General features: G+C 53.2%; 12 protein-coding genes across 12 annotated transcripts; 7 read left to right on the forward strand and 5 right to left on the reverse strand.

Moving 5' to 3' along the window:
* Positions 1 to 7: 7 nt before the first annotated feature.
* On the forward strand, positions 8 to 496 carry J4E92_004784 (uncharacterized protein; the record flags this gene model as incomplete). Its single annotated transcript, XM_051496172.1, has 1 exon — positions 8 to 496. One exon carries the CDS (start codon positions 8 to 10, stop codon positions 494 to 496), a length of 489 nt encoding a protein of 162 aa, XP_051354012.1.
* A 487-nt stretch (positions 497 to 983) lies between these two features.
* On the reverse strand, positions 984 to 2,019 carry J4E92_004785 (uncharacterized protein; the record flags this gene model as incomplete). Its single annotated transcript, XM_051496173.1, has 3 exons — positions 984 to 1,624; positions 1,689 to 1,887; positions 1,975 to 2,019. The coding sequence occupies 3 exons, from the start codon at positions 2,017 to 2,019 to the stop codon at positions 984 to 986; spliced, it is 885 nt and encodes a 294-aa protein (XP_051354013.1).
* A 587-nt stretch (positions 2,020 to 2,606) lies between these two features.
* On the reverse strand, positions 2,607 to 4,143 carry J4E92_004786 (uncharacterized protein; the record flags this gene model as incomplete). The annotated part of the gene is made up of 5 exons (XM_051496174.1): positions 2,607 to 3,098; positions 3,147 to 3,691; positions 3,744 to 3,765; positions 3,879 to 3,936; positions 4,094 to 4,143. The coding sequence occupies 5 exons, from the start codon at positions 4,141 to 4,143 to the stop codon at positions 2,607 to 2,609; spliced, it is 1,167 nt and encodes a 388-aa protein (XP_051354014.1).
* A 456-nt stretch (positions 4,144 to 4,599) lies between these two features.
* Positions 4,600 to 6,116, forward strand: J4E92_004787 (uncharacterized protein; the record flags this gene model as incomplete). The annotated part of the gene is made up of 2 exons (XM_051496175.1): positions 4,600 to 4,713; positions 4,773 to 6,116. 2 exons carry the CDS (start codon positions 4,600 to 4,602, stop codon positions 6,114 to 6,116), a joined length of 1,458 nt encoding a protein of 485 aa, XP_051354015.1.
* A 455-nt stretch (positions 6,117 to 6,571) lies between these two features.
* On the forward strand, positions 6,572 to 9,934 carry J4E92_004788 (uncharacterized protein; the record flags this gene model as incomplete). The annotated part of the gene is made up of 6 exons (XM_051496176.1): positions 6,572 to 6,857; positions 6,990 to 7,804; positions 7,851 to 8,210; positions 8,256 to 8,409; positions 8,456 to 9,804; positions 9,863 to 9,934. The coding sequence occupies 6 exons, from the start codon at positions 6,572 to 6,574 to the stop codon at positions 9,932 to 9,934; spliced, it is 3,036 nt and encodes a 1,011-aa protein (XP_051354016.1).
* Positions 9,935 to 10,170: 236 nt separating this feature from the next.
* Positions 10,171 to 11,233, reverse strand: J4E92_004789 (uncharacterized protein; the record flags this gene model as incomplete). Its single annotated transcript, XM_051496177.1, has 2 exons — positions 10,171 to 10,748; positions 10,915 to 11,233. 2 exons carry the CDS (start codon positions 11,231 to 11,233, stop codon positions 10,171 to 10,173), a joined length of 897 nt encoding a protein of 298 aa, XP_051354017.1.
* A 394-nt stretch (positions 11,234 to 11,627) lies between these two features.
* On the forward strand, positions 11,628 to 13,973 carry J4E92_004790 (uncharacterized protein; the record flags this gene model as incomplete). Its single annotated transcript, XM_051496178.1, has 4 exons — positions 11,628 to 11,670; positions 11,722 to 12,209; positions 12,258 to 13,136; positions 13,185 to 13,973. The coding sequence occupies 4 exons, from the start codon at positions 11,628 to 11,630 to the stop codon at positions 13,971 to 13,973; spliced, it is 2,199 nt and encodes a 732-aa protein (XP_051354018.1).
* Positions 13,974 to 14,455: 482 nt separating this feature from the next.
* On the reverse strand, positions 14,456 to 15,339 carry J4E92_004791 (uncharacterized protein; the record flags this gene model as incomplete). Its single annotated transcript, XM_051496179.1, has 2 exons — positions 14,456 to 15,267; positions 15,321 to 15,339. 2 exons carry the CDS (start codon positions 15,337 to 15,339, stop codon positions 14,456 to 14,458), a joined length of 831 nt encoding a protein of 276 aa, XP_051354019.1.
* Positions 15,340 to 16,362: 1,023 nt separating this feature from the next.
* Positions 16,363 to 17,235, forward strand: J4E92_004792 (uncharacterized protein; the record flags this gene model as incomplete). The annotated part of the gene is made up of 1 exon (XM_051496180.1): positions 16,363 to 17,235. The coding sequence occupies one exon, from the start codon at positions 16,363 to 16,365 to the stop codon at positions 17,233 to 17,235; it is 873 nt and encodes a 290-aa protein (XP_051354020.1).
* A 1,779-nt stretch (positions 17,236 to 19,014) lies between these two features.
* Positions 19,015 to 19,691, forward strand: OLE1_1 (stearoyl-CoA 9-desaturase; the record flags this gene model as incomplete). The annotated part of the gene is made up of 2 exons (XM_051496181.1): positions 19,015 to 19,063; positions 19,120 to 19,691. 2 exons carry the CDS (start codon positions 19,015 to 19,017, stop codon positions 19,689 to 19,691), a joined length of 621 nt encoding a protein of 206 aa, XP_051354021.1.
* A 71-nt stretch (positions 19,692 to 19,762) lies between these two features.
* J4E92_004794 (uncharacterized protein) lies at positions 19,763 to 21,116 on the reverse strand (the record flags this gene model as incomplete). Its single annotated transcript, XM_051496182.1, has 2 exons — positions 19,763 to 20,944; positions 20,994 to 21,116. 2 exons carry the CDS (start codon positions 21,114 to 21,116, stop codon positions 19,763 to 19,765), a joined length of 1,305 nt encoding a protein of 434 aa, XP_051354022.1.
* Positions 21,117 to 21,280: 164 nt separating this feature from the next.
* J4E92_004795 (uncharacterized protein) lies at positions 21,281 to 22,261 on the forward strand (the record flags this gene model as incomplete). The annotated part of the gene is made up of 3 exons (XM_051496183.1): positions 21,281 to 21,450; positions 21,643 to 22,166; positions 22,218 to 22,261. 3 exons carry the CDS (start codon positions 21,281 to 21,283, stop codon positions 22,259 to 22,261), a joined length of 738 nt encoding a protein of 245 aa, XP_051354023.1.
* Positions 22,262 to 23,518: the final 1,257 nt, after the last annotated feature.

A 23,518-nucleotide genomic window follows, 5' to 3' on the forward strand; every position in this document is an offset into this window, starting at 1 on the left:
CTCCAATATGACGTACACCATCGTCCTCTTCATCACGCGCAACCACGACCTTACCTCGGAAGAGTTCAGAGATCACTATGAACACACGCACATTCCCCTGGCCCATTCGTTGCTCGCCTCCTGCTGGCCGATCGATTTCAAACGTCGCTATCTCGCGCGGATATCGCGGAAAGGTTTCGGAGGACCGGCAAACCCCGACCGACCGCCGCTCATGCTAAGGGGCGAGATGAACGAGCTGGACTGTGACTGCATTGCAGAAATGACGTTTGACAGCGAAGCCCGCTTCCAAGAATTCTACCGAAAGATCTACGCCCCGGAGAATGCAGCCAAACTAGCAAGAGACGAGGAAAAGTTCCTGGAAAAAGGAAAAACGAGGGTCATTGTCGTTGGCGAGACTTGGAGTACGGACGAACACGGCGTCTCGACGAGGGAAATAGGCTACGTCCGCAAAGACGAGAGGTCCGACAGCGAAGCCAGTGGTAGTGGCCAGAGTTGAGATGAGAGACGGATGCCGACATGCGACCCGGAGATACCAGTCGACGCCCAGCATGCGATAGAGTCGACGTATTTGCATTAGGCGCAGGACGATGGTGCCATGGTGGTTAACTGTGCTTCTGGCCATAATGATCGGCGTTCAATAGTTTGGGAGAGGGGCTGGCGCTGCGCGCTACTAGGCACCCGTTCGCGCTGCGCGTAGGAGTTCACCGGTTGCTTCCGCGAACTTTTGTCAGATACCATGTCTTTGCGAATTTGCGAATTTGCGACTTTTGGGCGCATTTGGAGGAGCTTGATGTTGGCCTAGAATAGATTGAATTAACCAAATGGAATACATTTCGTTCGTTGAACTTTACACCCTCGATCGAAACCTGCAGCAAAGAATGTCCAGATCGAGACTAGTGCTTGCCTGAGCATACATGCTATACTTATCGAACATGATGCTGAAGATGTTACAAAGACATCGTGTTGATGCGCCACATCCTCACTCAAGGCTTCCCCTCTCCCGAATGCCTATAAACGTAATGCCAATCCCCCCTCGCAATATCAGCCCTGACCTGATAATTACTCTCCGCATCCTCCAAGACCTGCATATCCAAATCCACAACACACATGCCCTCACCCGCACCACCCAACTTCCCCAAAGCTCCAACAAAAGGCACAGCAACCTGACTCAACCCCGCATACCCTCCCCCCGGCGGCCCCCCCGCATTCGCAAAAACAACCGCACACGTATTCTCAAACGCCCTCGCCGTCAACATACTATCCAGAAACAATGCTTCAGCCGCCGGGTTCCTCGCCAAACCCTCCTTATTACAATCATTCAGCGTCCAGAAGGTCGGTATAATAACAATCTGCGCGCCTTTGGCAATCAGCTCGCGGAACGCTTCTGGGAAGGCGAGGTCCCAGCATATTAGCAATCCGACTTTTCCGATGGGCGTGTCGAAGACTTCGTGGGGGTCGTGGCGGGAGCCGGTGAGGTGGTTGCGTTCGGGGCCCCAGAGGTTCTTTTTGATGTATTTTCCTATGATGGAACCGGAGGGGGAGATGTAGTAGCATACGTTGAGGAGTTTGTCTTCCGCTGCAGAGTTCTCTTTGTGGGATTCTACGATTGTGCCGGGGACGATGGCTAGGGTGGGTGTCATTCAGTATTGGGGGTTTGTGTGGAGCGGTGAGTGGTGGGATGGTCTTACAGATGTTACATTCTTTGGCTAGGGAGCAGTATCTCTCTAGGTAACCAGAGCATTGTTCGATGCAGTTTAGGAACTCGGGGTCGTTTGGCTTCCAGCTTGTCAAGTGGTATTCGGGTAGGACGGCGAGTTGGGCGCCCTGAGCTGCTGCTGAGCGGATGAATGAAGCGGCTTTGTTGAAATTGTGTTCTGGTTGTAAGGGCTAGCTAGTGTTAGCAAATGAGTCTGACGGTTGTAGTTGTGGTCGACCATGATGGGTGATCATGATGATGTGGGGTAGAAGAGATACCTCTGGGTAGAGTTGGATAACAGCAACTTTGATCGTCGGCGCCATCTTGATTTAACAAAGTTTGTCGATATAGATCAACCAAGTCAGGATGATATCTGTGGTGAAGTTGCGATCTACGAAGTGAGGCTAGTCAAAGGCGTACTTTATGACATAGCTGACGCATGCGCGTCGATACAAGACTAGTGCTCGCTAAAACTGACAAGCTTTCTGTCCAGGGGGTGAGCATGTTCAAGCATCCCGGCAAAACGCTGATCATGGACGTCTCCTTCAAAGCGTGAAAGGATCGATGTGTTGCAAGTAAAATAATCATATTCCAGAGTAGCCGATGGGTATCTATATAGGAAAAGAAGCATACTCCAACCAACACCTGTCGAGGGCTGTACGGCACGACCTTCTTCTCGTAAACATGCCAATAATATTGTTCTGATCGCCATGCCTTCCCTCATGGCTTCCCCCTCTTCGCTTGAATAATGTAGCTGGATAGGTGAAATACTCTTCAGCTTGCTCTGAAACGTACCGCAACGCGAAGGAACGTGATAGAACGGAAAGGCCGGGTCAAGTTACTGTAACCCCTCGTCGACCCCAGGGGATGGGCCGAGCTCTGACAGGCGATGAGCCTCCATGGGCACTGTTCATGCTACTACACTGTCAGCCCAATGGTAACCGTCGACTTGCACACCATTGGTCCTGTACAACTCCTCTTCAGACTCTGACCCATCGTCGGAGCCGGTATCCAGAAGAGCATACTGGTTGACCACAGGTGCAGGCTTCATAGGCATGCGAGCGACGGGAGTGTGGGCCTTTTTGGGCTGAGGTAGCGGTCCAGCGCATTCATCCGGATAGTACTCGATGCGCATGCCCTTGTATATAGTACGCGACATCATGCAGGTCCTGGCGAACAAGGCGTTATGGACGGAGTTGGTCGAGATGTACGCATCGCCCGTTTTGAAGTAGACATCCACCACGATGAGATTGTGGATGTGATCGAGGTGGTCACGGATCTGATCTGTAGTGACTTTGCCTGCAACGCCTCGGACGACAAGATTACGCGTAGCTCCGCCGGCGATCTTGTTGGATACGTGCGGTGGTACGTGGAATTGTCGGTCACTCCAACGGAATTCAAGCTGGCATGGTCAGCTCCTTCAACACTTTGGGGTGGGTGCATATCCTACCCTCTTCATGTGTAGATATATATCATTACGCTTAGCATACGCAAGAAAGTCGGCAGCCCCTTCAATGAACGATACCGTTGCAGATCGGTCATTGCGGAGGAATATGTCCAGCAGTCTGCCGCCACGGACAATGCCGGCCAGGTCCTTGTGTGTGGTACGCTCGGAAAGGTTGGTGATTAGCACAGTGCGCTGATCGTGGAGCGGTATACGCTGGGCTGGTCCACGATTCAGATCGTCATATTCGTCGGGTGGGCTGTCCAGGTCACCTGTGAAAGACTCGGAGTCCCCATAGCTGACGACTCGACGGAACGATGCTGAAGGTCTAGGGTGGAGTCCGTGGCTGGCAGAGGTTTGATCGGAGCCTTTCAGGTAACGACCTGACGCAGGCGCTGCTACAGGAGTAGCCTGGGATCTTGTATGTGTGTGTTGCGATTCATAATCGTAACTCGACGGTTCTTCGTTCGAAGCCCCATTCTCGCCCTGCAGCAGTGTATCCAAGGTTTCGTTCGTCAGGCCTCCACGGAATAGAGCGCTCTTGAGAAGGTCTAGACACGGTCAGAAACGAATGGTATTGCGCTGAGGCAGTCATGTACGTACGGTACTCTCGAACTGCTTGGGTCTGTGGGCAAATGTATTAGCATTTTCGCAGCTAAAAGCAGACCCAGAGCAAGCTGGAGGACTGGTGGGGGAATTTTGAATGTTCGGAGTGATGTTGGGCACAATAAAACGTACCATGTACTCATGTTCTGCCTTGCTGATGGTGACATTGTCAGAGAGATCAGTGCCGTAGCTGACAGGCTGGTTGGAAGTATGCTGTTGATAAGAGTCAGCTCTACAGACGCCAAATGCATAGCTACTGCCTGGGGGGCTACCAACAAATTCAGCCCTAAAACTTTAATCAGCAAACAGCCCGGTGCATAAACCAGGTCAAGATAGTGTGCACTCACTTGCGTAGAAGAGCGTCGAAATAGGATTTGCCTATGGTTACGGTGGCCATAGTACAGGTGAAGAAGAGCGCGGTGCTCGGGGCCGAAGATGGCTTTGCAGCGTACTTTCAGGGTGTTGATCAGTGAATTGGGCAGGCTATGGTAGTTATCAGTGACGGGCAGCAGGTCCAAGCTCGCCCTAGCGCTCCACAACTCCACAGGGCTGGGAAGGCGCCATGGATGGCCTTCCGCGACGCGACCCCGGATTGCTTATGCAGCCCTGTGCATCTGTGTATACAGCATTATCAACGTCTATGTTTCTTTTTCTGCTCCGTTTGCACAAGTTCCTGATGGTGTGACGAAAATACGTCCACCAACCTTCCACGTTGCAAACAAGCGCTGTGCGACACCCATCGGTTGCGTGCGACATGGTGATAGGCACGAATGGGCGCGGCGTAGCGGCATCGATCCCCCGCTAGCGTCCATGGCGTATCAAATTTCTGGACAGGCGCGCCTCTCCGCCGCTCATGGAACCGAACACGCCTCAACACCAGTTGGCCAAGCAGATCGCTGCCGGCAATAGCAGCCCGGCCCTCAGCTCGCCCTGGTCGCAAATCACCGACAATCCCTTCTTCACCGCCGTATGATTCACCCTGGGGCCAATGCGTGCTTGCTGGACGTGTGCTCACTGATGCCATAGGGCTTCGGTCTCGCAGCGCTTGGGGTTGCGGCGCGGACGGGCCAGAAGGGACTCCAACATGGCGCCGCGTTTGTGCGCCGCCGCATGCTCGTCGATCTCGAAATAACTCGCCATGACGACGCCTATCCCTGGGTCCTCCAATGGATGACCAACTACCACCGCGCACAGCAAGCCGGCACCAGGCCACTCGTGCGCAACGGCGTCCTCTCCAAGGTCCTCAATCGCATCGACCCGCGCATGCACCACCTCCAAGTCCAGACGTACACGCCGCAGGATGGACCCTCGCACGCCGCCCATTTCTCCTTCGTACCGGGGCCGGGCAAGCACTTCTTGCGCTACAAGAACGCTTTCATCCTCGTCGACCGGCAGCGAGAGCGCAATAGCCTGAACGTCAAGGATGGCGTACCCTTCGAGACGATCAACCTCACGACCCTCTACTCGCACCGCGACGTCTTCGAAGACATCTTCGCCGAAGCACACCAGATATACCAGCAGTCGCAGGAGGGCAAGACTGTCATATACAACTCCATGGGCACCATGTGGCAGCCCTTCGGCGACGCCAAGCGAAAGCGACCTCTCGATTCGGTGGTCCTTGAGCGCGGCGTCAAGGAACGCATTGTAGAGGATATGGAGGCTTTCATCGCATCACGCAAGTGGTACCTAGATCGCGGCATACCATACAGGCGAGGCTACTTGTTGTATGGGCCGCCGGGTACGGGAAAGAGCTCCTTCATCCAGGCTGTTGCAGGCCATCTTGACTTCAATATTGCCATTTTGAATGTCAGCGAGCGTGGGCTCACAGACGATAGGTTGAACCATCTGCTGACCAAGGTCCCGCGACGTACTGTAGTGCTGCTGGAAGATGTTGACGTCGCATTCATGAACCGTAAGACGCCTGGTGCAGACGGATTTGCTAGCGCCTCGGTCACCTTCTCCGGGCTGCTCAACGCTCTCGACGGTGTTGCCAGTGCTGAGGAGCGGATCATCTTCCTGACTACAAACCACGTCGAAAGACTAGACGAAGCGCTCATCCGACCTGGGCGCGTGGACATGACGGTAAGACTCGGTGAAGCAACAGAGTTTCAAATCGAGCAGCTTTGGGACCGATTCTATGCAGAGTTCGATGCAGGCGGGCAAGCGAAGCAGAGATTTATGGCTAGAGTGAGGGAGTTGGGCCTCATCGACTCGGTGAGTACTGCAGCGCTACAGGGGTTGTTCCTCTACAACAAGGACGACACCGAGGGCGCTATTGCGATGGTTGAGGGCCTCACCGCTGGTCGCAAAGCCGAAAACCACGTGGGAATAGCCGGTCACGTTGACGTGAACGAAGTGACGTCACGCTGAGCGTTGGGAACCCGTAGAAATATGTAAAACTCCGAATGCAAACGCTGCGGCTCTGTTCGCTCGGACGTGCAGATGTCAATCAGTCTTGGACTGTAAGGGTGCCGGGATTTTGGAGCATGCAGGTGTGTGATGGTATGCAGGCGGCTCGCGCGCGCGGGAGCGTGCGAGGCTTTTTTCCTGGGAACTCCACATCGTCGCCCGGATCTAACCGCTTACCGTGAAGACACTGCACTCGCTATTGGATGACTCAAGGCATATTCCATCATTGACCTAATTCTGGACCGCTTCCCGCGCTTCCATCTAATCAGATCATCGAAAAGCGTGAGGCCCAACACATGGAGGCCGGTGGATTTATCTGATCATCTGATTCCGACGTCGCGCGAGGCCGCTTTGGCGCGACAAACGGAGCACTTGTACACGCGCCCCTGGCCACACCCGGGCTCCCACCCATACATATGGCTAACGAGGACGGGTGCGGGTCATCTTCGTCGCTTGCTCTCTCGCCTGCCCATCCTTCTGGAAACACGCGACACGACCGTCCTCCCGTCTCGCCAGGCAGCTACGAGTTGCAGCCTCTGCCTGACAAAGCAAAGAAAGCAAGGAACATAGCCACGTCCGAAACCCCTTCTGATGACGATCTTGATTCGCCAGCTGGCCGCCCCGAGACTCCTACACGATCCGTCAAGACAGCAATGTCAAGAGTACCTCTCTTGGTGAGATCGAGCCCGGCGCAGGGAACAGGTACGCAAACTATTCTTTGTTGTCAAGCGCCATGGTCGTCATTCGCCCCTCGGCCTTGGACGGGTGCACAGGAGCAACGATGCACACGGCGCACTGAACCTCATTCGCTACACGTGCTGACCCCAACTTCAGGTTCATATGGCGGCCTACCTATTCTTTCTTCCAGTCCAGAGGAGTCTGATGAAAATAATGTGATTAAAAACTCAAGAAAGAAAAAAGGCAAGAGCAGACTTTCGCATAGTGAACCTTCACTACTTTCGGATCACCACCAAAATGATTCGACACGCAGTGAGCCAATCCTTTCAGGCGCTACCAAGTCACGACGCAGGACGGGTGACGCCAGTCGTAGCAGCACGACGCTCGGTGTAGCCTCTAGTGGCCAGGACTTTGAAGCTAGGTTCAACGCAAGCGGTCTTGATCCTTCTACCGCCGGCGCGCCACTGTTTGACAACTCAACCTCATCGAGCAGTACGCTAGACGATAATGAATCCTCCGAGGACGACGATTTACACGATATGAAGGGTAGCCCGTCCGATAATTCGCCCTACGCTCAAGTGAGGGCATCCGTCGCTGCTACCGACGACCTTTCCCTGTCCATTGATACCCCGCGCATGTGGTTCCTATCGATTCTGTTTTCTATCGCCGGTTCTTCAACCAACTTGTTCTTTTCCCTACGATACCCTAGCGTCAGCCTTACTCCTATTATTGCACTACTACTCGTCCACCCTCTCGGTCTGCTTTGGGACCAACTCTTCAAACGACACGACGATCCTGAAGAAACCTTCGTCGATGGTTGCTCTCAAACAGCATCGCATCCTCCACAGGCAAAAGCCACTTGGAAACGCCGGATACGGCTCTGGCTAGGCCAAGGCCGTTGGAATGAAAAGGAACACTGCTGCGTATACGTCAGCAGCAATGTATCCTTCGGCTTTGCCTTTGCGACAGATGTAAGTATCATCTATGCATCGATGTACGGTATGCTGACGACCCAAGGTCATCGTTGAGCAAGTCAAGTTCTACAAGCAAGACCTTGGCATCATGTACCAAATATTGCTCATCCTCTCCACACAAATACTTGGCTACTCCCTTGCCGGTATCACCAGACGTTACCTGGTCCGACCCAGCGGCATGATCTGGCCGAGCACACTGGTATCAACCGCCATGTTCACCGCACTACATAAAGATGAAAACAAGCCTGCCGATGGCTGGACCATTGCTCCACGCAAGTTCTTCTCGCGCATATTCATGGGATCCGTTGCGTTCTACTTCCTACCTGGTCTCCTATTCCCAGCATTGAGTTATTTCAATGTAATCACTTGGTTCGCGCCAAAGAGCGTTGTTGTTGCCAACCTGGTACGTTTGTTGCTTTCCGAGTAGACAGTGTGTTAATCTGAGCAGTTCGGAATCTCATCTGGTCTTGGATTATTCCCAGTGACTTTCGATTGGGCGCAAATCGCATACATCGGCTCCCCGTTGATTACACCATTCTGGGCTGCTATGAACATTCTCGGAGGTCTTGTAGGCGTGATGTGGATTGCAGCGCCGATCATGTGTAAGTAGTTCGAAGAGGTGAGGATACTAGTGCTAACAAAATGCAGACTACAAAAACGTCCTCTACTCTTCCTACATGCCCATCCTATCATCCGCCGTATGGGATAATCGTGGCAAGCCGTACGACGTCAGCAAGATCTTGACCGACAACTTCCTCTTTGACGAAGAAGCGTACAAGCAATACAGCCGCGTCTACCTCCCGATTACTTACGTGTTGAGCTACGCCTTGCAGTTCGCCGGTCTTACAGCTCTGCTTTCGCACACTGGCCTTTGGTACGGAAAGGACATCTGGAGGCAATGGCGTCGCTCCTGGGCCGAGATCCGAAAAGAATCAGCAGCTGACTACCAGCCACTTGTGAATGGCACCGACAACAATAGCCACCCATCCTCGCCTGCAATGTTGCGACACAGGCCCAGCACGACATCAGACCCAGACGTGGAAGATTTGCTATCTGCAGAAGATGTGCACAACCGACTCATGCGCAAATACGAGGACGTGCCGATAACTTGGTACCTTTTGACTGGGATCAGTATGGCTGCAGTTGGCATGTTCGTCGTCGAGTACTACCCTGTCCATCTACCCTGGTACGGTCTCTTGCTAGCACTTGGCATCGGCGCAGTCCTCTTCGTCCCCATCGGCATCGTCATGGCCATCACAAACCAACAAAGCAGCATCTACCTCATCTGCCAACTCATCTGCGGTGTTGTATTCCCCGGCCGACCCGTCGCAAACATGGTCTTTACAACCTTCGGCTACATCTCAGCAACCCAAGGCCTAAAGTTTGCTTCCGATCTCAAGCTCGGTCACTACATGAAGATCCCACCTAGAATCCTCTTCAAGCTCCAACTCTCCGTCACCATCATCTCCAGCTTAACTCAGATCGGCGTTCTCAATTGGATGCTGAACAACATCCCTGGTATCTGTACACCCTCAGCCATCAACGGCTTCAACTGTCCCATCGCCCGCGTCCACTTCAACGGAAGTATTCTCTGGGGTGTCGTCGGACCAGGGAAGTTCTTCGGCCCCGGCGCACTCTACCAACACTTGATCTGGGCCTTCCCCATCGGCGCCATCGCCCCCGTCATACTGTGGTATCTCGCACGCGGCAGCCGCAAGTCCATTCTCAGTAAAGTCAACCTCGCCGTCGTGTTCGGTAGCTTGAGTTGGATTCCACCGGCTACCGGACTCAACTTCTCCGTTTGGGCGATTGTGTGTTATATCTTCAACTACGAGATTCGCAACCGGAGGAACGCGTGGTGGAAGAAGTACAACATGATGCTTAGCGCGGCCTTGGACTCTGGCCTTGCGTTTGGTGTTGTGGTCATCTTCTTTGGCATTGTGTACCCGGGCTGGATGAGTAACTTCAAGTGGTGGGGTACGGAGGTTTACAAACAGGTAAGTCAGCCACATACAAGCCGGCTTCATTGGATACAAAAGCTAACACTATTTCCAGGGGTGTGACTGGCAAGCCTGCCCGTACAAAGAGGTACCCAAAGGCGAGACCTTTGGACCTGGGAGTTGGTGATTCGTTGATTACTCGCATTGGCATATGCATTAGACGACCGGCGTTCACGAGTGGAGTTTGGGATAGACATGCTGTTGGATACACCACGTTGATCGTTTGAGCGGATTGGATACGCTCGCGACTTGCATGTTATTTTTAGGTACTGTTATTGGATACAATGAATCTCATTGCTACCATCTCTTGATGTTCTCGATGAGATTGAACGCTAGATAGGCTCGGCGATAACTCCAGCAACTTCAAACAGCGAGCTCTCCAGCGGCTTGCACAAGGAAATGATCAAGCCGTGAAGTAATTTGCTCCAACGTGGGAGCATCTTCTCCAACTACCTGTTGTGCACCGATAGAAATAAGCCACGGGCGATTGCGTGCCTCCGACTCCAAATCATCGAGCTCTTCTAAAGCCACAATAAAACCCGCTCTTTTCAGTTCGAAGGCTTCGCCGTCAAATGTCCCTGAGCCCCATCCGCAGTCGCGGTAGATCTTCTGCCACGCTCGGAAACGATTGATCCTCCGTCGCCACCCATCAGCACCATCTGGGCCATGGTGCTGTCTCATATACTGAATCGCGGCGGTCGTCTCAGTAGGGAGACGAATACCTCCAGGAAAGATATTCTGCATAACGATAGGATCTTCCAAGATCTTTCGCGATGGTGGATGGCAAGGATCGTCGTCCTCTGAGGGGTCATAGTACGGAACCCATTCCAGGCTTTGAAACTTTGCAATAATCTCATCAAGCACGGTCTCAACTGGCCGTCTAGGTGCTTTCTCCCATTCGTTGCGGTCAGGTCCAACTGAAGACCACTCAATAATCGTTTCTGTATTCGGTGAATGTTCAAACTATCGGTTCGCAAACGATTAACATACGGTCCTGTGTATCATAGATCAAGTCAGTACCGTAGTGACCGCTATACATATCACCACTCGTCAACCTCAGCATATGAGGCGGTAGTAGCTTGGTATCCTCGTCATGATACCTTTCACCCCACCGCAGATCCTCGACGAAATCTGTGTCACCAGAGTCCGCGAAATATGTTACGGCTTTTGAACGGGGGATCAACTCGACGCCGAACCACTGCCACGATTCGACAATGTCGCTGCGCAATGCAGGGATTGATCTTATCAAATGAATGACCTCAGAATCCAGGCCTATCTTCTCGAAGATGGAAGTTGCGACGGTCTCGGAAGAGTGAGGTGGGCGAATGATATCAGATGGAGATATGTAGCGCATCGTGACGAAGAGATCGAGAAGCTTCGTCAGGCGGGAGATGAAGCCCGCGTGCTTCTCAGCGATGGCCTCCATTGCCGCGAGTGTTGTGGGAATGATGACGACCTGGTGGTGATGGATGGTTCTAAGGGCCAGGGGTCGTGCGCGTACCTAGGTAGCTTCGCGATCCAATCACCAGACGCGCGACCGCGACGAACAACCTCAGGCTAGCCTTCACCACCACTCAGACGAGCGGCATCGCCAACGAACCTCTCCCCAGCTACACCCACGGTCGAAGTTCGCTACTGTACGACCCTAACACGACTCTTTTAGCATATACTGGTGTGCGCGCACCAGAGCCATCTCGCCGACACGACGGCATTGATCGCCTTCGAGATTCAGACACCGCCTACGCTCACGTAACCCTGCGAAGGCTACCGCGACTTCACGATCCTCTCAATTGCCAGACGCATCTGAACAAATCGGCAAGATGGTCGGAAAGAAATCGGGCAGAGCCCAATTGAGGGAAGAGGGTACGGCATCGGGATACTACAGCGCAAACATGGCAACTAACAAGCCTGCAGGTCTGGAGCGAACGGACAACAACATGGACCTCACGACATGGCCCCAGGTTGGCATGATCAACCAAAAGAACTACTACACCGAGTTCCTCAAGCGCGACGAACAGTTCCTCGCCGTACGATACCCCAAGGATGAAGAGAGGGCGCGCATAGTACAAGAAGCCAGGGATAAGGATCGCGCACGCGCGTTGGGAGTACCAGCAACGGAAGGAGCGACACCACAGGTTGCGGACGAGACAATGGAAGATGCTGAGGTCTCCTTCGCATCAAGAACCGACATCTCCAAGCTCATCGTGATACATCCTGGCAGCCAGAACTTGAGGATAGGCCTTGGATCGGACGCGCTGCCGAAGACTGTGCCTATGGTCATCGCGCGCAAATGGAAGGAGAGTGAGGACGAGGAGGATGAGGGAGAGCCTAGCCCCAAGCGGATGAAGGTCGAAGGTGCCGTGCCCGCCGATGCGCTGCCCGAGAAGTGGTTCGGAGAGGATGTGAGTATTTGAGTGTTGATTGCACGGGCGGTGCTAACTTGCGACCAGTTTGCCGACCAGTACATGGCCATGTCATCCGAACTTAGGACGAGGATGCGTTCCAATAAGCGACGAGTGCTACCCAACTCGAAAGACCTCGTAATCAACTTCAACCGAAAATCACCCCCAGACATCATCTCCGAACACAATGACATCAACCGTATCGAGTGGACAGAACTACCTGCAGATCCCAAGAAGGCACCGGACTTCTTCACTGGGCACGATGCGCTACGGATACCCGAGAGATCCAACCCACGATACAAGCTGTTCTGGCCGATACGGAACGGCACGTTCAATGAGAAGGACTATCGCGACCGTAATCAGATCTACCATGATCTCTCCAAGATATTAGAAGAGGCTTTCCGGAATCAACTTGGTATTACCAGGTTAAAAGACCTTGTCAACTACAAGTGCGTCTTTATCATACCAGACCTCTACGAGCGACAATACGTCACAATGATATTGGACATCCTCATGCGGGATCTTGGCCTTGGAAAGGTCTGTCTGCAGCAAGAATCGCTTTCGGCTACTTTCGGTGCTGGCTACGGTGTTGCCTGCGTAGTCGATATCGGTGCTCAGAAGACATCAATCTGTTGCGTTGACGAGGGCCTTTGTGCCGAGGAGTCCCGTGTCAATCTCAAGATGGGCGGAGCTGATGTGACGGAAACCTTCATCAAGATGATGCTTTACGGGCATTTCCCGTATGCCGACATGAACCTAAAGCGGAGATACGACTTCCTGCTTGCCGAGGAGCTGAAGCAGAAATTCTGCTCTATGGATGAGGGCTCGGTCACGGTACAAACGTGGGACTTCCATCTTCGCGCTTCGGGCCAAGACACGCGGAAGTACACTTTCAAGACGTACGACGAGACTATGCTCTCTGTCATGGTTAGTAACTCAATAATCATGTAAGATGGACCCTGCTAACGAATTCAGGGTTTCTTCAAGCCCTCAATCTTCGAGAACGCGCGGAAACTTGAGAACAGGAGGAAGGTCGTGCCACGCTCAGTCGACCTCTACGACGGCTCACCCAACGACCCCATCTCGCAAGCACAAATCGCCATCATCGAGGCCGCAGCCGGTAAACCCGTCGTACCCACCATCAACGGCGCGCCAGAAGCCGTGAACAACACAGCACCTGCCTCAACCCCCCAGCGCCCCCAGCCAAACCCCTTCAACCTTCTCGGCCGCCTCAACGACAACGAAGGCACACCCCGCTCCTCCGTCGCAGGCTCCCCCGGCCCCGAAGGCAGCAACACGCCCAACCCCGACCGCGACACCCCCATGGGCGACACAGACGGCGCCCCGCTCCTCTTCCGCGACCCGATCCACGAAAAGACCAAGCTAGCCGAAGCCCGCGACGCCATCCTCCCCATCCACTCCCTCGACGCCGCGATCCTCGAATCCCTCTCCCAAGGCGCCCGCGGCGACGACCGCAAACTGCGCGACTTCTTCGGCGGCATCATGCTCGTTGGCGGCGCGTCCAAAACACCCGGTCTACGCGAGTTCCTCGAGATGCGACTCCGTGAGTTGCGACCGGGCTACGGTAAAGAGATTCTAGTGGGGCCACCGCCAAGGGACTTTGATCCGCAGGTTGTGGCGTGGAAGGGGGGGAGTGTGTTTGGGAGGTTGAGTGGGCATGGGAATGATGGCTGGATTAGTCGGTATGAGTATGATATGTTGGGGGCGAGGCTGTTGAATAATAAGTGCATGTTTGCTTGGTAGGATGGAGTGAATAGGGATGCTGTTGATAGGTCTCGCAAGGAAGGTCGAGATGTTTGATCTGTTGGAGGGTGGGTGTTTAGATGGGTGGGTTATTGGGTATTGTTAGAGCAGCATCGGGTTGGTGTGGGATGGTGAGAGTAGACATTCGGTTCATGGGTTCATCCTGGTGGGTTCACCGAGGGTGGTATTTCTTGTCGAATAACAATGTGTTATGAACACAGCTTCCTCAATAGTCTGCTTATGGTTGTTCCCAAGTCACTACAGCGATGTTCTTGACTACATGGATATAGCTTGTAAGCCGTGATTGTATTTCGTCTCATATCGCATACACTAACGTAACAACAGATGAGAGTCAGACCGCTTCACCGTGTGACTGTCACATCCTGCTCCTGTCATTGCGCCGGCATAGCCGTGGCACCATCTTGCGTATGCATCGCACACACTCACTCCCGAAAACCCTCTTACGTGTGGAAGCCACCAGCTTACAATAAGACATCGGCAGGCTCGCAGACCTTCTTGTGAATCTTCCAGTGCTTCTTCTGGCACTCAGTGGAGCAATACTTGCGGTTCTTGCACTTGGCACAAGCAAGCAGGGCGTCACCTCCAGCTTTAGCCTTGACGCCACATCCGCCGCACAGGTCCGGCTTGTTGAACTGCTCGCGGAGCTCCTTGACGACAAGCGAAGTTGATGAATCTGTCATACCAGTGCTGAAGAGACCTCCTGGGCCAGGAACATTCATCATCTGGAAGCCCGTTCCGTTATCGGGCTCAGAGGGTCTAGCGTTGGCCTCTTCGGTGATGCTCTTGGATTTGAAGTCGTAAGGAACTCCGTTCTTGTAGCCGTTCGGACCGAAGAGCGCCTTCTTCATCTGGCCCTGCGCAGCAGGCATGAGACCGCCTTCGGTGTAGACCTTCTTTAGCATGGTGATGTAGGGGGCTGGGAGCTTGCATCCGAGTGTCATGGCACAAGCACCGAGCAGGACGTAGACGTATGTGGGATCCGGTCCCCAACTTCCGAACCACTTCTCCTTGAGGCCGACAGGACCAGCGAGCATCTTCGCCTCCTTCATAGCGATCATGTCGACGAGGATACCGGAGTCGAGGTGGTTGCGGATGATTTTGGGGTGAGAGCAGTAGGGGGCGTAGGTGCTGTATGCACAGCAGCGTCCTGCTTCTTCCTCAGACTTGCCTTGAGCTCGAGCCCTAGCCTGAGCGGCTTCCATGAGCGGAAAGAGACCGGCTTCAGTATCGAGAGCTTCGACGATTTCGAAGTCGTGGTCTGACTGGAAGAGACCTGGCATGGTGTTAGTCGATGAGTTGCTCGATTGAAGTATGCTTGCCACTTACAGTATCCCCAGGCACCCATCTTGGATATTCAGTGCTTGTAGTAGTTGAGTACAGTAGTGGAAGATGAGCGGTTGATGGAAGCAAGCAGTCAATGTGGACTACTGCGGATGACAGTTGACGGTGCTGAGCTTTGCTGTGGAAGGTGAGTGGTGAAGTGAAAACAGGAGAACGCGATATGAGATCAGAGAAGGGTACGCATCGCGTCACACGTCATATGCGAGGCCAGGCTGCAATGTTGGCTGTTGGAGAAGGAGCGAGGACGCGTGTTCCCGTGACCCAGGCGCCTTTCTCAAATATTGTTATCGCGACCTCAAGCAGCAAAATGGGGCACTTCGTGATTCAATCCCACCTATCACATCTGTGAAGACTGGCAGCCTGATGTCCGCAAAAGCGCCGTGGGTGAAAAGGCTTCCTCCGCCAGGCCTCCGGTGCGAATACATGATCTGACCAAACTCCAGCTTAGAGGGGATCTAGCTTTCCTGCGCGTCGATGATCAACATCATCTATCGATGCGTGGGAGTATTCCAAACGCTCGCCAGCGACATCAGTACTATGCAATGTTTCGAGAGTTGTATAATTCTGATGAGGCAAGTTCCATATATTGGGACGCATACCTACATAACTCCCATTGAACAAGAACAGACATGATGAGCTACAAAGCGCGGGCGTGGCTGCTGTTCTATCCACATCTGAGCTACGCTTAAGCTCTTCAGATATCTGAGAATATGCGCAGACGCTGTCATGTCTTTTGGACCCTGAGCCGTTACGGGTTATCCACCAATGCCGTAGGCAAGACCTCACCTCACCGTTCCTCACACTGTCTTTGAGGTACCGGCGTCTTCACCTTCACCGTATCACCATGAGATCACGAGCATTCAATCGGCTAGCAGACGCTGGCTCCCTCTGCTCACGGCTTGACGTTGCTCTCCCCATCAACCACTAACTCACGACGCAACGGGGTAACCTCCAAGTAAGTCACATCCCGGGTGACAGTTATCAGACGCTTGCTAATTCTTTCAGAGTGTCGCCAAAGCGATATCCGATGACGGTCACCCAAGCTCGCGGCATAGCCAACAAGGCCAAGAAGCATGCGCCTATCTTGCAAGTAGTCCATACTCTTACCTTGGCCGCACAAACTAACGAATGCAGATTTGGCGGCAGGCTTCTGCGCCTCCAGGTAGGCCCGCAACGTCGCAACTTCTCGGCACACGAAGACATGTTGTGCATGCGATCCAAGGTCTTTAAAGACCGTTTCCAACCCGCACGCAAAGACGTTGAAGGCGAGTGTGTCATCTGCCACGAAGATCTGGATGCAGCGGTCAAGACCCTTACATACTGCAAGACTTGTGGGAACAATCTGCATCAAGACTGCATGGAACAGTGGAACAATACCAACAGTACCTGTCCTACCTGTCGCGCTGCATGGGTCAAGACGCCTTTCATCAACACGTTCAATCTCGATGATACAGACGCCGACGGATTCGATATATACGTTCAATGGCTCTACGGACGTAGTATCCCGACGTACCTGGCAGACAACGGAGATGTACGAGCCCGTTGCAGGAGGCTAGTAAAGGCGCACATTGTAGGGGAGAACATCGGCGATGCAGCTTTCGTGGAAGCGGTACGACGTGAGATCATTGGAAACAGCCTGGCAGAGACGAACAGTATATCAGTCTACACTCTCAACGTAGTGTACAGACTTACGGCCGGACCCTGCGCTCTTCGAAGCTTCATGATCGAACTATGCGTCCTTCATCGCAACCGTGGCAATTGGTTTGCTCAAGCTGAGAAGTTGTCGCGCCCCGCTCTGATCGACTTCACGGCACGCTTGATGAAAGATACAGAGCAGCAAGATACCCAGCAGATCTGGAACTCCATGGTGGTGGCGGGATACATTAAGCTAGAAGTCTAGGGGTGACAGAAGCATAGGAACCGACTGAGCAGTTCTGGATAACGAGGGCTTTTCGTGAGCAAGATGTCTGGAGCTTCATGAGCGATGAAGGATATATTGGACAGGACAAGGCAGATAATGACGAGGTCGATGACACCAATGGAGACGAGAGCTTGGCCAGTTGAGCAGGGGAGTATCGATCTCGCTTCGCATGGTCGTTTATGATGGTTTGGGGACATTCGAGCAATGAAGGCAAGACACTCCCGCAGCCTGGAGAACCTGGGCTGTCAAGCAGATGCGGCTCATATTCTAGGACAGTCAAAGAATATTTGAAAGGGATCAAACTTACGTGCCACACGCATTCGTCCATTCTTCGTCGAGCTCATCGCGGGTTACACGGTAAGGTCGGCAAAGTATGAGCCACATGTAGAATCTATTCAGTCCTCGTAGTGGTGTACTCGCAAGCGCGCACAGGATGAAGTATAGCAACCACACGCACGCTCCAAACAGGTAGAAACATCGCGCTTTCCAAAGTCTCGAAATGTGTCCTGTCGTCTCTGCCAAGCCGCTCGCATCCCACTCCCGAACTCGCATCCCTCACCCAAACCAGGTTAGTCATCAAACCACCGAAGAACCACCAGGTTCCTGCATGCCACTAAACCAAACCCGGCATTGTAAACTTCATCAATCACCCACCACCACCCAATACAACCAATCACAGCCACTACGCAGATGTGCGCACGACGCCCGAGGAATCCGGGTCGGAGGGTATGGCACGACCGTCTCGCCGTTACGCACGTTTCTTTTTGCCGATGATGGGGCTGAAAGGCGCGAGAACCACGTTAGAACCACGTTTTCTCTTCTAGCAAGCATGCAAGGCGCAGGTGGCCCTGCGTTTTTTAGGCTGACAGGCGGTACTGGTGTATTCGGTATGTTCCGGATGGGAACGTGGGTGGAGGTACATATACGAGGCTATGGCACTTTAAGGTAGTGAACGAACCAATTCGTTAATTTCATCTTTCCGACCTGCAGTTGTGTGTGGGGGTATTCAACTACCAGGACGCTACGATGGCAGCTACCAGCACCCCACCAGAAAAGGAACCGCACATATCCTCCCAACCCATCACCTGGACGAACTGGTACAAGAAGATAAATTGGCTCAACACAACCCTCGTCATCCTGATCCCAAGCTACGGTCTCTACCTCGCCCGCTCCACACCCCTCACCCTCCCAACGTTTCTATGGAGTATTCTCTACTACGCCACAACCGCCTTCGGTATCACAGGCGGATACCATAGGCTGTGGAGCCACAGATGCTATTCCGCACGCCTTCCCCTACGCTTATTCCTCGCGTTTACAGGAGCAGGAGCGATTCAGGGAAGCATACGGTGGTGGAGCGCTAATCACCGTGCTCACCACCGGTGGACGGACACGATGAAAGATCCCTACTCGGTTATGCGCGGACTCTTATTCTCGCACATCGGATGGATGGTGTTGAACAACGATCCGAAAGTCAAAGGGCGGACGGACATCTCTGATCTCGATAGCGATCCCATTGTTGTGTTCCAACACAAGCATTACGGCAAACTGCTTTTGTTTACAGCCTGGATCTTTCCTGGCATGGTCGCTGGACTGGGATGGGGCGATTATTGGGGTGGCTTTGTGTATGCGGGGATTATACGGGCGTGTTTCGTACAACAGGCTACGTTTTGTGTGAATAGTCTCGCGCATTGGATTGGCGAGCAGCCGTTTGATGATCGGAGGAGTCCGAGAGATCATGTGTTCACTGCGCTGGTGACGATGGGGGAGGGGTATCATAACTTTCATCATGAGTTTCCGTCTGATTACCGTAAGTTGCTAATTCTCTTGAACTATGAGAGCCATGATGATGCTGATGCTAGAAAGGGAATGCGATTGCTTGGTACCAGTACGATCCTACGAAGTGGCTTATCTGGATCATGTCGAAGATTCCGGTCTTTCCTCTAACATACGACTTGAAGACTTTCCGCTCGAATGAGATTGAGAAAGGTCGACTCCAGCAGCAACAAAAAGCTCTCGACAAGAAGCGATCGATGCTCGATTGGGGTGTGCCACTCGCTCAGTTGCCGGTGATTAGTTGGGACGACTTCCAGACTCAGGCTTCAGCCAAGGGTGCTGCTTTAGTCACTATTGCTGGAGTGATACACGACGTTTCGCCATTCATCGCTGATCATCCGGGGGGTAAGACGCTCATTAAGAGTGCGATTGGGAAGGATGCCACTGCGATGTTCAACGGTGGGGTGTATGAACACTCGAACGCGGCACATAATTTGCTGTCGACAATGCGTGTTGGCATATTGCGAGGCGGACAGGAAGTTGAAGTTTGGAAAACAGGTGGTGAGAAAGACACCAGAGACACCAAAGGGCTCGGTGTTGTCAGGGCTGGTGATCAGATTACAAGGGTAGCTGCGCCAGCTACTGCGGCCACAGCAGCCTGAACAATATGAAGTCGGGGTATTGAATGTTTCATTTCAAACACATAACTTTGGTGTCGCACATGATCCTCATCTTATTTGCCCGAAGGCACCTCCTCCCACTGCACTCCGACCCATTCCTCCACATATCCAACTTCTCCTTCTTGAACATCGTTTGGCTTGCAGTCTTTGCTGCATACAGCCATGATGATAGTGCCCCATTCCATACCGTCAAGGCTCATTTCATCAGCTTCTAGCTCAGTGATCGCATGCGGTGTCAGCTGAACCTCGAAGACCCTGTCTGCGCCACAGGTCGAACAGCGAGGGAACCCAGCCCCACTCCGTGAGCCTGCTGTCTTGACTTTTGCATTCGACGAGGAACCGTTCTCCGAATGTGGACCTAGAAGCTTGCCGATAGCATCGTTGTCGCTGTACAGGAGCGGCTTGCCTTTGTACTCATATCGTAGCACCTGCTCTGCATTCTCTCCGATGCGATCTGCAAACTTCTGGAACGTCCTGTCCATGGACGACTCAAACACCTCCTTGTCTTCTTTGCCACCACCGCTGCCGCTTCCTTCATTGTCTGTGTCCATCCGTACGTTCGCTGGGATCGAGGGTGTTGAAGGGGCGTCTAATGTTTCGTATTCGGCGTCAAGGTGATATTGAGGGAATGGCGTAGGAAAGGCTGAGTCTGCTGGCCATGGCTCATGCGGACGCGGGGGTTGTTGTTCGGAGGGAGGTGGTGACGAGAGACGAACTTTGGACGCGAACGTCTCGGGGAGGGTCGTAGAGGCTTCGTCTTTCTTCTCTTGGGGCTCGCTGACTTGCACTGCGGGCGTGGGACTCGATGCGCCGAAGGGATTGGCACCTGGTTTGGAGAAGGGGTTTGATGATGCTGCGCCATTCGGGTTGGACGAAAACGGGTTCGAGAAGGGATTCGCGGATGTCGATGCGCCTGTCCCGTTCTTCACTCCGAACAGCGACTCGCCAATCTTGGGCTGCGGCTTCTCTTCTTTGACTTCCTTCTTCTCAAGTTTGGGGGCGCTGGCCTTATTGTTGGCGCCTTTTGCGATGCGCACTCCGCGTATGCCCCTTACACTGCCCTCCTTTCTTCTACACGGCTTGCGCCGACATGTCCAGATGTAAAGTCGCCGCTCGTGGCCAGGAAAGTTGTCGGGAAGATCGCCGTTAAGTTCGAGGAGGAGGCTGAGGTAGCCATTGCAGACTTTACATTTTGCTAAGGCGCCAGAAGGGGCTGTCTTCTCGTCTATCCAGCTCTACTATGATCGTCAGAAAGACGCTCGGCGTGGTTGATGCTGTGCGTACCGGTGCGCCTCCAATGTGGGAAATCGCGTCGCCCGTTGCTTCCCTCGCCGCATATCCTAGCAGAACATTCGTCTCGGTGTAGTCGCCTCCATCGTCCGAGGAATCACTGTCATAGGGCGCCATTCTGGTTGTTCATGTGTATATTTCCACAGGTGATTGTTTGGCGGGGTCTAACTTTTTTGAATATGACGCGGGGCTGCTCGGTGGCCAATGCGCCTTTTGTCGCACTGAGCGAATTTGACCAAGCCTGCAACACCAACTCTTCGTCGCTCATCCACACAACCACCATGGGCGCCCCTTTCGACTTCGCGCCTGAGCGGCCGGATCACATGCAGCAGATCCTCGATGGACTGGATCGCTACAACCCAGAGACGACGGGTGTCTTCCAGGACTATGTCATGCAGCAGTGCGAGAACCAGACGTACGACTGCTACGCCAACCTCGCCCTGTTGAAGCTGTACGTGTCCCCCCTACTCTTCCTTCCATGCTACAAGATGAATAAACAACCACAACGTTTCCTATTACCCGAGGGATGGAGCACGAATCACTCCCCCGCTGAAGTTTATTATTAGCTCTATCTGACAGCTTTCTCCTGACTACCATTGTACCTCAAGCATCATCGTTTCATCTGCTAACCACGATGCTCCAGCTACCAATTCAACCCACACCTTGCCCGTGACGAGACCATCACCAACATTCTCGTCAAGGCTCTCACCGTCTTCCCCAGCCCCGACTTCTCCCTGGGCCTCTCCCTCCTCCCTCCACACGTCCTCGCTCCTCTTTCATCTTCATTACACAACCCAGCTGCTGGCGACGCGCCGCTATCAGAAGCTGTCCAGAAGCTCAACGAGCTGAGGAACCTGCTCGAGGGTGCCGACTACTCTACCTTCTGGTCCACACTAGACTCCGACGACCTGTACGCCGACTTGATTGCCGATGTCTCAGGTTTCGAGGAGCTGATGCGCGTACGCATCGCTGCAACCGTCAGCCAGGCGGTGCGCGAGGTCGACCGCAGCATTCTCGAGTCGTGGTTGAACCTCTCTGGCAGCGAGTTCGACAACTTCGTCGGAAGCGTTTGCGGGTGGAACATTGACGGTGCCAAGATCAAGGTACCCATCAACAAGGACAACGAGGCTAAGGGCACCGTTGTCCGTGAGAACGTCAAGTTCGATCGTAAGTACACCAGCACCACAAACGTCGAGTCGCTGCTAACAAGCCTATCAGAATTCGCAAGGGTCATCAAGAGGGCATATGAACAGCCCGCATGAGCGACACGATTTATAGTATGACGACATGAGGCTACGGTTTGCACGGTCGGCGTTTGAGGCGGACATTACAACTGCATCAGCATGCGACAGAAGCGTACCAGCCAGTCTTCGACAACCGCACAGGTTGACTTCGATGGCTCGCTATATACCCCAAAAGTACGCCGCTATGAGCAGGGCCCAGGAGCATGAAATCTCCATGGGCTAACAAACATCCAATGACATAAATCCGACATAGTTCAGACAAAGTTCACTGCTCCTCCTTTCCTTCTTTCGCAATCTAGATCTCCTTTTCGTTTCGCTTCTAACAACCCAGTCCCTGTCAGAAAACGGTGGATGACGGTCCTATAGGCTCGGAGAATCCTGACCTAAGCTTCTCACACTCGCCAATAATCAGCCGCATGTCTATCATTCGTTATTAAATGTCCGACATCTGGAGCAACTTCTGGCTTGTAACATGGCGCGACAGTCGAATTGAATCGTACTGCGATAGGGAGTGGTGCCAAGTCGATGCGCAACGGCCCCGTGAATTTCGCTTATGTGTACGCCACGTTTGCCTCTTACCAACCGTCCAACCCTGTCAACAACAACACCAAGGACAGCTTCTACGTGTTTACCATTGCGCATTCCAGTCGATAACAATGTGGCGCGGCGGGTTAGCTCCTTTCGATCAGGTTTTGACCCTGACAGCTGAAGCTTGTTCGACATGATCACAGCCTGGAGTGTGCTTTTTGCGTTGAACTATGCAACGCGAGTCTGCGATTGTATATGGTTATGGTAGGGGTCGATGTCTTTTGCGCATTCCTTACCTTTACCTTACCTTCACCTTCACCTTCACTTTCGTTCGTTGCGCTTCGAGAGAGCCGGAGTCCACATTCCTACTGTATCTACCAGTAACATTGCGAGCTCACATGCCCGTCCACGTCACACACAACATATACGAAATCTCCATATCACGGTCTGAAGACCGATCCTACCGACTTGGAACAATTCAGGTCCAAGTGCGCTGGTAGCAACCTCTAGCTCACGTCACACGCGGCTTCTCATCAGGTGTCACTCGTGACCGCCTCGGCTCAGCTGCTTCACCTTACACGGAGCTGAACATTCCATCAGTTTTGATCACATTCAAAAAGCGATTGAAAGTCTGCAAAATCGCCCAGTTGTACGGCCTTACCAAACATCGACAATACGTCATCATGTCTCTCCGGGAATTCTTACTCTTTATTGTGTGCGCCATTCTCACCTTCGCGACCGCGCAAG

This window comes from Alternaria infectoria (assembly GCF_024043175.1).
Source record: "Alternaria infectoria strain BMP 0036 chromosome Unknown scaffold_6, whole genome shotgun sequence".
Classification (NCBI taxonomy): Eukaryota; Fungi; Ascomycota; class Dothideomycetes; order Pleosporales; family Pleosporaceae; genus Alternaria; species Alternaria infectoria.